Source organism: Otolemur garnettii, unplaced genomic scaffold (genome assembly GCF_000181295.1).
Source record: "Otolemur garnettii isolate 467f Iridium unplaced genomic scaffold, OtoGar3 scaffold00009, whole genome shotgun sequence".
Lineage (NCBI taxonomy): Eukaryota > Metazoa > Chordata > Mammalia > Primates > Galagidae > Otolemur > Otolemur garnettii.
In genome coordinates, this window is record NW_003852404.1 from 8,596,599 (window position 1) to 8,608,474 (window position 11,876).

The 11,876-nt window shown below is 49.5% G+C and overlaps 1 protein-coding gene across 1 annotated transcript in view; it reads right to left on the reverse strand.

Moving 5' to 3' along the window:
* FHAD1 (forkhead associated phosphopeptide binding domain 1) overlaps window positions 1–11,876 on the reverse strand; it is a 119,931-nt gene that overhangs the window by 36,826 nt on the left and 71,229 nt on the right. Inside the window, 4 exon segments of the mRNA XM_023509768.1 lie at window positions 3,182–3,289; window positions 6,974–7,081; window positions 7,317–7,424; window positions 11,069–11,229. Coding sequence (XP_023365536.1) covers window positions 3,182–3,289; window positions 6,974–7,081; window positions 7,317–7,424; window positions 11,069–11,229 — 485 coding nt within the window.

Consider the following 11,876-nt stretch of genomic DNA (forward strand, 5'->3'; position numbering starts at 1 on the left):
GCCACCTTAGGTGTATGTGGCTGGTGCCTTAGCCACTTGAGCCACAGGCGCTGAGTTGCTTTTTTTTTTTTTGAGAGAGAGTCTCAACCTGTCGCCCTGGTTAGAGTGCCGTGGCGTCACAGCTCATAGCAACCTCAAACTCTTGGGCTTAAGCAATTCTCTTGCCTCAGCCTCCCAAGTAGCTGGGACTACTGGCGCCCACCACAATGCCTGGCTTTTTTTGTTGTTGTTGTTGCAGTTATCATTGGTGTTTTAGCTGGCCCAGGCTCGGTTCGAACCTGCCACCCTCGGGGTATGTTGCCAGCACCCTGCCGACTGAGCTGTGGGGGCCACCAAGTACCTGGCTTCTGGGGAGATGGGGCAGGAGAGACATGTCGGAGAGGTTCCTCCTGTCCTAGCATGCCCAGTGCCTGTGGCTTCAAAGGGGGACACAACCAGGCTCTTCCTGTCTGCTAAGGTGTGTTGTCCTGTCCAGGACAGTTTGGGGCTGAGGACATACACCCTATAGATCTGGTGATGGAACCAGAGACCCACCCGCCGAGGCTCCTGGAAATAAACAGCCAGAGTGGGGTTGACTCTACCTATAACAGTTTACTCTTGAAATGACACCCCCACACCAATGAGAAGTTCCCAAGAGGAGTATTTTAAATATATGCGTCTATGCGCAGACAAAAGATTGGAGGGAGAGGTACAGGCATGTAAATGGTGGTTATTTGGGGGGAATTGAGATTATGGCAATTTATATTTTCTCTTTTTCAGGCGTTTGTATCTGCTAAATTTTCTTTAGCGAACGAGCCTTCTGGGCAGAAAGAAAAACAACTGAAAACTGTCACGGGGCATGCTGTGCTGGGAGAGGGGAGGTTTCTGATCTGAGGGGCAGGGTGAGACTTTGGAGAAGAGACGTTCCTGATGTATCTGATATGTTTTCACATCTAGTACACGGTGCCCCTCCCCGCCCCCAGCACAGTGCGCTCCCTGTCCCTCCCTGCCTCATCTCCCTGTGGTTTTTTCCACTGCCAAGTCTTTGCCTGAGACAGTCCAGACCCCACCCTGCAGGTTCAAGTCCTGCCTGTTGTAGGAGACCACCACCCCCCTCTGGTATGCCCCGCAGCCAGGGCACTGCTCAGCCATTGCAAATGAAAACAGAACCGAATGGGTCAGGCCCCTGGACGGCATGTGCCCATCATCCTTGGCTTACAGGCAGGGAAATGGGGGCTATAACCGAGGCAGGACGAGGGCAGGTAACCTTCCAAGGTCATGCCACCAGGAAGTGGAGGTGCGGGAGTATGGACGCCTATGCCCCTGGCCTGACCATCCCTACCCCCAGTCTCCAGTCCTTGAATTTCTCAACCTCCTGATTCAAACCCCAGTCCCTGGAGGTGAGAGACACGTTTATATGTTCCTACCTGGGTTGGCACAGAGTCTGCCACACTGGTAGGGGCCTGGCTTCAAGACCCCACCCCTGGACCATATGTATAAGGGAAGCTCTGGGGGCCAGAGTTTGGGTCCTGCCCCTTATTGAGGCTTGCTCCGTGTCTGTGGTCCTGCAACCCCACCTGGACTCTGACCGTACTTCCCTCCTGGGTTTGGCATAGTCCCTCTGCCAAGGTCTTTGCTTAATTAAGGCTGTCAAGACCCCCACCCTGCTGCACCCCTGAATTCCTCACCCCACTTGGACTCTGACCTCACTGGAGTAAGGTCTTCTGAAGCACAAATGGATTGACTCCTCTGTCAAACCTCTAGGGTGGTTCTGCCTCTACCCCTTACAGCTGAAGGCACAGAGGGGGCAAGGGCTTGCCCACGGTCACACAGCGTGTTAGGGCAGAGCTGGGATCTGGGCTCAGAAGGAGCACTTTTAGCTACTGTGCTCTGAGGCTCCTTCCCACCTTGCCCGCCCGTGTGTCCTCCTTCCTCTGCCTCCCTCTCAGCTTCATTCCTGAAACATGCCCATGACCTACTAGTTCAGGTCCTGCCTTTTATGTCTGGGCCACTTTACCCAGTGGCCCTCTCTGCCCCCAGGCTCCTTTTCCCCTCCAGGTTTCACTCAGAGTCACCTCCTCTGAGAGGCCCTCCCTGACTGCAGGCCACTCTCTAACCCAGAATACCCCATTTTTCTCTTCCCCTTTGCGCTTGTGGCTTGGAGCTATTTCTGTGTTTGAGTGTCTGTCTCTCCTGAGCTAGGACGAAAGCTCTGGGAAGCCTCACCCTGGTCTGCCCTAGTTCACTGCTGTTTCCCCAGCACCCAGAACAGGGCCTGGCACCCAGTGGGCCTTCAGTGAGTATTTGTGGATGACCAGAACTGAATCAAACAATTCACTGGGCCATCAGCTCTGTTTCTGGATGCTCTACGAGGGCTGGCACACACATGCTTGTGCCACTACCATCCCTGGAGCCGCACTCACAGAGCTCCAGGGACAGATACCATTTTGGGTCACTGAGTGATGGCTTCCTGGCCTCCAGGCTCCTAGTTTTAGGGCATGACCTGGACATCTAGGGTTGGCCTTTCACACTGCCCCGAGCAGGTGTGTCTGGTGGGCCTGTCCCTGGGTTGATGAGTGGGTATGTGGATGTGGACACCCCTAGCTCTGCCCTGGCACTTGGACACCCCTCCTCACTTTCCCCACATTGTCCCGCCTATGAGTGCCCGTCTCATCTACCACTACAGACCTGGATCCCCAGCACTCATGTGACGTGACCCCGTTGTGTTCTGCCTGTCACTGTGCTGTTTGTGTCTCTTGCCCCTTGGCCAGGGCAGGGAGCCTGCTCTTGTCTATGACACCAGGATGCAGGGGCCAGGAGGGGAGCTTTCTCGTGAGGCCGTGCTAGGTGTGACATCAGTCCCTTTCTAGGAGGAGGAGGAGGGTGCTGGCTGAAGGTCCCACCCTAATTATGACCCGGGGTCCTGGAGGGCATCCCTCCTCCCCAGGGACTTGAGCCACAGAGCTCAGGGCCCTCCTTGAGCACTTCCCTCTGTTATCATTCCCATTTTACATGTGGGGACACTGGGAGTCTGCCCCAGGTTGCACAGGCAGGAAGTGGCAGAGAGACAGGGGCCACTCCAGATGGAAGTGCTGCTGCAGCCCCTGCAGCCCCCCCCGACTCTCCTGGGGGCACATCTGGTTTTGCAGAGCCTTCTGGAAGTTTCTGCAGCTGCAGCCTGCTTTCCCTCTGATGCCCATACCTCCTTCTGCTGGGTTAAGTGGTTTTCCAGGTCCTGCACTTTCCTCTTTTCCGACTCCAGGGCTTCCTTTGCTTTTCTTTTCTCCAGGCTCATGCTGTTCTCCCAGACCTGCAAGTCAATGTGGCCTTGGTCGCCTGCACGTTTGGGGGGAAACTGCTAAGGGTATGATGATAATAAGGATAACAGCAAAAATGCTGGGGGCAAGTAAGATCAGCTCCCATCGCAAAGTCCCAAAGCTGCAGATGCTGGAGCAGATGTGGAGAGAAGGGAACACTTTTACACTGCTGGTGGGACTGCAAACTAATACAGCCTCTTCGGAAAGAAGTCTAGAGAATCCTCAAAGATCTCAAATTAGACCTCTCCTTTGATCCTGTAATCCTATCACTAGCCATCTACCCAGAAGAAGAAGATCATTTTATCATAAGGACATCTGCATTATATTGTTTATCGTAGCTCAATTTACAATCGCCAAGATACAGTACCAACCGAAATGCCCACCAACCCAGGAACGGATTAACAAATTGTGGTACATGCTCGCCATGAAATACTATTCAGCTATAAAAGAAGCTGGTGAATTCACATCTTTGATGATATCTTGGATGGAACTGAACACATTCTTCTTAGTAAAGTATCACAAGAATAGAAAAGCAAGTATCCAGCATCCTCTATACTAATATGAAGCCAGCAGACAGTCTGATACGTACTCACATAGGAGAAAAACTCATTTCTGTTCAGTTTGGGTGGAGGGGTAATGGGGGGAGAGGGTAGGGAGGTGCTTTCACTGAATGGGCATGGATGGGGGTGTTTGGCACACCTTTTTGTCTGTGGGGTGTGGCAAAGCAGGGCAAAAGCAAATATTTTGACTTGGTTGTATGTACTCTTACATTAACCTGAAATAAATTTACTAAAAATTAAAAAATAAATAAATAAAATGTTGGGGGCAGCTATACCCCTGGCCAGCCTTTTACTCTCACAGCAACAACCCTGTTTAATGACGAGCTGTGAATAGCCCCATTTTACAGATGAACAAACTGAGGAACTGGAAGTCAGTGAGGGCCCAAGGCCATGCTATTTGCCATTGGAGGGGACAGAATCTGAACCTGGCTCAAGGACAAAGGGGCACAAGAGGCCCTCGGCAGAGGTGAGCAGAGGAAGCGGGCTTCTTGTCACTGGATCGGGCAGAAGAGTCTCATTAATAATGAAATTTCTCATTATTGAAATAAATCTCTTAAAGAGAATCCAGTTCCAAGAGGAGGCCAGTATACTGAATTATTGAGCGGCAACGTGCCAACTTTCAGAAGAGAGAGGGAGCGAGCCTTGTAAGAAATGCTCAGGTAGAATGCAGGGAAGAAAGAGTGGTTAGCATTTGGTGTCCCTCATCAAGGAATGTTGTCGAGGAAGTTACTTGCTGAAAAGCCACTCAGCTAAATGGCTAAGGCAAATCACCAAAGGAAATGAATTGCTGGCCTGTTCCTAGTCACTGCAAGAAGGGGCGCCACGATGTTTGAATGGCTTGTCTTTTAAACACCAGCTCGTCTGTCAGGTATTTGGAACTCGGAACAGAGTTGCCATTATGACCGATGGTTAGGGCCCCAGATCAGCCGGCCAGAAGTATTTAATCCATAATACGGCTGAGTTACTGTATATTTTACAGTGAGAAGTAGTTTTAAAAACTCTAACACAGCTGTTGTAGCAGCAGCCCTCAACAAGGTAGCAGAGCGGTGACACTGTGGAAGTGTCACATTTATTTTGAATGTCTGAGGTGGGGTTCCAAGTAGGACATTTTCCTGTAAACTATGAAACAGACTTGGTGGCTTAGGGTTGGCTCTGCATGAGCCAGGCCTTCCTCTTGGTGGCTCCTCTGCAGTTGGGACAGATGCGACTGGGGAGAGAGATGGTGAGCACATGGGTCCTGTCCCCTACTTTGCTCCCAAGGTCATAGCAGGTAATGAGATTTCACCTTTAACATAATCTCAAAACCCAAATTATGACCTACTGATTCTGTTGTCCTTAAAGATTCATCTGATAATGTGGAGGAAGATCTAATAAAAAGAAAAAAAATCAAATAACCACTTGAGGTTGGATGAGGTCTGTGGCTGGGGCTGCACTGTCTGATTCCCCTGATGGGAGGGAATCCACAGATAGGTTCTGCCAGAAGCGAGCTGACGTTTTCATAGACCTGGAGTGACCATCCGCAGCTCCTCTCCGCAAGGACGCTTAAATCTTTCTCCTGAAGTCCCCCATGACCTCGAGATCTCTAAATTCAGAAACCTTTCCCCAGCCTCACCCTGTTGACCTCTTGGTGGCATCTGACTCCAGTGACTCCTCAAAGGCCCTCCTCCTCCTCATCACCCCTGGAGAAATAACTCAGGGGTAAACTCAGTGACACTGTTTACAGCTCAAATTACACAGGCTTGGCCTGGCAGCCTCTTCACTTCTCCTGCAGTGGTGAGAGGGTAAGGATTTTACTCTGAGGAGTGAGGGTTGGGAGAAAAACAAGTGCCCTTGTAGAAAGAGAGGCAGAAGTGGCAGGAGGGACAATGACAACGGTTACCATTTATTCAGCCATAATTCTGGGCCAGACACTTCATTATACATTACATCCCACCCTCACAGCCTTTCAAGAAGTGATAGATCTGTCACAGCCAGAATGGAGCCTCTCATCTGGTGGCAAAACTTACCCTTCTCTGTTTTGCCTCAGGGTCAAGGGATAAATGAAAGTCTGTGTGAAAAAGGCTTGGGGATTGGAGGGGGGATCCACAATCTAGACCTGAATCAGTAATGAAATAGAGATTTCCCCCAAGTTAGTTTGGGCCCATTAGCAGAAGTACATATTTTCAACAAGGCAGGGGAGAGTCCTACCTCAGGATGCCCTGGCTTGAGAACAGTTTTTGGTTCCAGTTATGATACTTTGGGAAGAAAATGGGTGATGGGTTGCAAACTCAAATACCTATAAAGGCCAGCCAGAGACCAAAAATGAAGTGGGCAATAGGGAATGGTGGGGACTGTGGCAAACTTCCTAGACTCCAGTTCATTTTTGCCAAAATGAGGGGCCAGATTTTCTGACTTTTCAAGAGAAGATAGAAATCAGGATTTTTAAGTAAATGTTATGAATTCCAAGTAAAACACTTTAGGGCCAAATATAACATGTCTGCAGGCCCTTTCTAGCTGATGAGCTACCAATCTGTGATTTCTGGAGAGTACAGCAGGCCAGACAGAGGAGGGGACCAGAGCCAAGCTCCAGCCCTGTGAGGCAGAGAAGGACAAACAAGGGCATCTGGATCTGGGGCGAAAAGGTGCCTTTATTTTCAAACCTTTAACTTATTGCACGGAAAAAGCCTGGGTGGGTGGAGGAGTGACACCCTTTAGGAATGAAAAGAGTTTGACCCAACTCAACCAAAAGGAAAAACTTTCTGCCAGCCTGAGGCATCCACACTGGGATGGCCACTGGGATGGGCTGTAGCAGATTCCTCAGTCCTGGAGCTGGAGACTGGATGATTTTAGGGAGTTGGTGGAGGACTAGCCCCAACCTGTCCCCAAGTCCTATCTACGCCTGTGTTTTATGCTGTTTACCGTTTTTATCAACTGACGGTCAAGGCTATAAGCGCAGGGCTCTCTCCTTAAGCCCCCCGGCTCCTTATTTCCCAAAGTAGCTGAGCCTGCCCAAGCACAAATTACACTAGGAACACTCCACTCCGCTATCCTCATCCTCTATGGTTCAGAACTTACTTCCACAAGGCCCTGAAGCTGGATGGGGGCTCCAGCTGACTCCATCCCCCCGGGGCTGCGTACCTCCTTCTGGAAGGCGAGGCGGGTCTCCAGCTGTTGGGCTCTCGTCTGCTCTTCCTCTAACGCTCTCTTCACCCTGTCTTTCTCTTGAGTGATGCTTTCCTCCAAAGCCTGAAAGTCAATGACGATGGCTGTTTCAGAGACATGGTTACCATGGCGGGGAGGAATGTGGACTCTGCCTGGAGTGTGTGGGTTAGCCTGCCTTGCCGCTGCCCTGGGGAGACTGCAGGCAGCAGCAGCCCCGGAGCTCAGAGCATGGGGTCTGGAGCCAGTGCTGGGTGGATCTTTCCTAGCTGCAGGGCCCTGATTTTGGCTGGAGCCAACTCTGTCCCCCCAAGCTGCGTACCTCCTTCTGGCGGACTAGGCGGTTCTCCAGCTCTTGGGATCTCATCTGCTCTCCCTGTAACGCTGCCTTAGCTCTGTTTCTCTCTTGAGTAACGCATTCCTCCAAGCCCTTAAAGGCAATGACCGCTGTTTAGTAGATGTGGTTACCATGGCAGGAATGTGGACTCTGCCAGGCACACCACACCCCCTGGGTAGATTCTAGGCAGCATGGCCTGGGAGCTCAAAGCAGCCCCAGATTAGACCCCTGGATCAATCCTTCCTAGTTTCAGAGCCCTGGGTAAGCAAGAAGCTAAAAGCCTCAGCTTCCCTATCTGTACAATGGGGATAGTTATGTACTGGAATGAATGACAACCATTTAGTCCCTACTTTGCAGAGGAAGAAACAGGCTTAGATTAAGAAATCCATCTGATTTACTAAAATCACATAAGCAGGAATTCGAACCCTAGCCTATTTGATTTTAAAGCTTATGTTCTAAACCAAGGGTTAGCCAACTGTAACCTTTACACCAAATCTGGCCCACTGCCTGCTTTTTGTAAATAAAGTTTTATTGGAACACTCCATACCCATTGTTTGTGCATTGCCTATGGCTGCACTCGCACAACAACATGCAGGACCCAGTAGTCACAACAGAGACAGTATGGCCTACAAAATTGAAAATATTTACTATCGGGCTTTCATGGGAAGTGTTTGCTAACCTCTGATCTAAAGCATAGGTGCATACACAGATAAAGTGGCTGCTATTAGTAATTTGTAATAAAAAATAATGCTAGATTGATAAAGGAGTTTAGTTTTTTTTTTTAAACAATGGAAATAAAGTCATCAAACACATTGGGCAGGATTCATGAGAAGGAGGCTAATTAATGAACTTGGACATGTGTATTTTTAGAAAGGGTGGGGTAAGTGGAGCCAGATGGTACCTGGCACTAAGTCCCAGAAGTTACTTGCAGAGGAGGCCCCATGGTCACACTGATCAATACAAGTGTCTGAGTATGGGTAACCCCTGAGTGTCACAGTCTGTCTGGCAGGGATCTGACATTGCTTCCTCCCTCCACAAGGGAGGTGGGGTGCACTGAGGCTTGTGTGTTTAAAAGGGGACTTGAAACCAGCTATTGAAACTCTCTGTGCAAGGACCAATCATCAACAGGTTCTGGGAAGCCCAGGCCTGTGTCCAACGCAATGTTAGGTGTGGTGGGGCTGAAATACCAGACCCCAACAGGGGAGAAAGTCCAAACGAGTCACCTGGAAGGCTAGTGGTAAAGGGAGAAGCTAATTAGAAGGGACAGAGGTGGCTCACGCCTATAATCCTAGCACTTGGGGAGGCCAAGGCAGGTGGATTGCTTGAGCTCAGGAGTTTGAGACCAGCCTGAATAAGAGTGAGACCCCTGTCTCTACTAAGAATAGAAAAATTAGCTGAGCATGATAGCAGGTGCCTGTAATCCCAGCTACTTGAGGCAGGAGAATCACCTGAACCCAAGAGTTTGAGGTTGCTGTGAGCTAGGACACCACAGCACTCTATCCTGAGCGACAGAGTGAGACTGCGTCTCAAAAAAAAAAAAAAGAAAGAAGAAGAGGGGACAGAGGTGGGATGTTTTGTGAAGATTCTGAAGATATCTAAGGTTCTTTCTGGTACAGGTGCTGGTTTTTCTATTTCTAAGCACTCTTCAGAATGTCCCTGCCTTGATTTATGGCTATCATTAATTTTTTGCAAATCATACATGATTTTGGTGAGATGGCTCTTCCTTTTTAATCTTTCATGTCATGAAAGGCAGAAAGGCAGAGACAGAGGCAAAGAGAAGAGGAAGGAGTTGGAGAGAGATGTTCTGAGGTAACTAGACACCAAATTGAGGATGGAAATGAAAGGAGCGGAAGCTTGGAGGGGTTTGGAGAGCAGGTGCGTGTGACAGACGCACAGTCTAAGTTGGGAATCACCTTGTGGAGCCAGGAAAAGACAAAGGGGCAGGTCCAGTCCTCCTTGGGGGAGGAAAGGAGGTGCCAGGGAAGAGTTGGGGTTCAGTGGATCTGGGGACTACTGTCTTGAAGTGGGTGGGAGGAGGAGGAACCATGAGGATGACGTCTCACGTCCACCCATGACAGTGATTCTCAGCTGCAGCTGCAGAGTGAAGTCACCTGGAGTGTTTACAGATCTCAGAGCATGGGTCACACCTTCACCCTGCTTAGATCAGAACCAGGGTGGGGGATAGGTGCAGGACATTAGTATTCTTTAATCTTCTAAATGACCAACGTGTAGCCAAAGTCATGAACCCCTGACCTAGGATGGTGGCAATGAAGGTAGTAAAATTTACGATGGGTCCCTGAACATCAGGAAGGTCTAACTCTAGACCATGATGGGAGCCATCTTATTGAATGTGGCTTCCCGGTCCTCTCCAGAGATTCTGATTCAAGAGGTCTGGGGTGGGGAAACCAAGAATCTGTGTTTTTAGCAAATCATCTGAGACGGGGCCAACTGAGGAGTCTTTTCCACATTTCTTTACCAGTTGTTTATTTTTCAGGGAAGAAGGTTTTGGACACGATTTTCTTAAACATACAATTCCTTACCAAGCAACTTTGAGAAAACCTTCCTCTAAGCCTTTGCTTTCAGGGAATGTGGGTCTGTAAAGTGGCAGCACCTGTGCCATCTGGGCGCTTGTTAGAAATTCAGCCCCAGTCCAGACCGGCTGAGTCAGAAGCTGCATCTTAATCATATCCCCAGATGACTCGGGGATGTGGGCACCTTGGAGTTTGAGAAACGCTGATGGAAGGTACCTGACAATTGGCCTGGTTTCTGGAAGACTAAGTAGTGATTTTGGCTATTTGTCTTCCCGGTTATGCATGAAGAGCAAGTAAAAGACTGAAATTTGTAATCTGAAGTCCATCCTGCACTCACTTCAAAACAGTCTGCCATTTATAAACCAAGATCTGCGGCAAGGATTCAGATTTGTAAAATCGATCTCAATAATAAATAGACACTGGCTCGGCGCCTGTGGCTCAGGTGGCTAAGGCGCCAGCCACATACACCTAAGGTGGCGGGTTCGAATCCAGCCCGGGCCTGCCAAACAACAATGATGGCTGCAACCAAAAAATAGCTGGGCATTGTGGCAGGCGCCTGTGGTCCCAGCTCCTTGGGAGGTTGAGGCAGGAGACTCGCTTGAGCCAGGAGTTGGAGGTTGCTGTGAGCTGTGATGCCACAGTACTCTACCCAGGGGGATAGCTTGAGGCTCTGTCTCAAAAAAATAAAATAAAATAAATAGACAAATAAAGAGCCAGTTCCCAAAATTTTGATAATCTTGCCTTTTTCTTGTGAGTTTTCAAATTCAAGCTTTAAGTTAAATCCTCCCAAATGGTTCACCCTGTTTATTTTTATTTTTAATTTCTTTTTTTTTTTTTTTGAGGCACAGTCTCAGTATTTTGCCCTCGGTAGAGTGCTGTGGCATCACAGCTCACAGCAGCCTCTAACTCTTGGACTTAAGTGATTCTCTTGCCTCAGCCTCCCGAGTAGCTGGGACTACAGGTGTCCACCACAACGCCCAGCTGTTTTTCTGGGCTGGGTTCGAACCCACCAGCCTTGGTGTATGTGGCTGGTGCCGTAAGCTCTGTGCTACGGGCGTCGAGCTAGTTCACCCTGTTTAATTCATTTAGCTCCATAGCTCCAAATAAGGAGCTACTGAGATGTCTCCATCTAAGCACATGCCCTCCATTCCCCACAGAAAAAGGCTCTTTTCATCAGTTTCCAGTGGTAAAGCCAAAGTCAGGGACCCCCTTACCTCCTTCTCTTCCAATAGCCGCCTAATTCTGGCTTTCAGCCTCTCCTCTTGCTCCAGCCTCTCCTCGTTCAGCTTCATCTTCTGGGCCACGTGCTCCTGCAGTTTCTCTTGCAGCAAAGCCTGCTGACTTTCCTGAGAACTTTGGAACTTGATCTGAAATGAGAGAAAGGCAACTGAGCCAGGAGTGGTGGCTCACACCCGTGATCCTAGCACTCCGGGGGTGATCGCTTGAGCTCAGGAGTTCGAGACCAGCCTAAGCAAGAGTGAAACCCCCTCTCTTCTAAAAATAGAAAAATTAGCAGGGCATCATGGTGGGTGTCTGTAGTCCCGGCTACTCGGGAGGCTGAGGCAGAGGATCGCTTGAGCCCAAGAGTTTGAGGTTTCTGTGAGCTACGACGACATCACGGCACTCCACCCAGGGTGACAGAGTGAGACTCTTGTCTCAAAGGAACAGAAAAAAAGAGAAAAGCAAAGGAAACTGACACGGATGGCGGGGGCTAGGCCTAGCTAAGGGGTCTTGTCCACATTTCTTTGCTGATTATTTACTTTTCAGGGGACAAAGGTCTGCACGAAACTTTCTTTCCTTTTGTTTTTGCACAAAACCTTAAAAATAGAGACAAACTACATCAGCGTAGTAATAGTTAGGATTCATATTCTGGATCTAGATAGAAACCCAGTTACAGCTGTTTCTAGATGCTTCTTCATTTAGAAAACGAGGCGGGCTCGGTGCCTGTGGCTCAAGTGGCTAAGGTGCCAGCCACATACACCCAAGGTGGCGGGTTCGAATCCAGCCCGGGCCC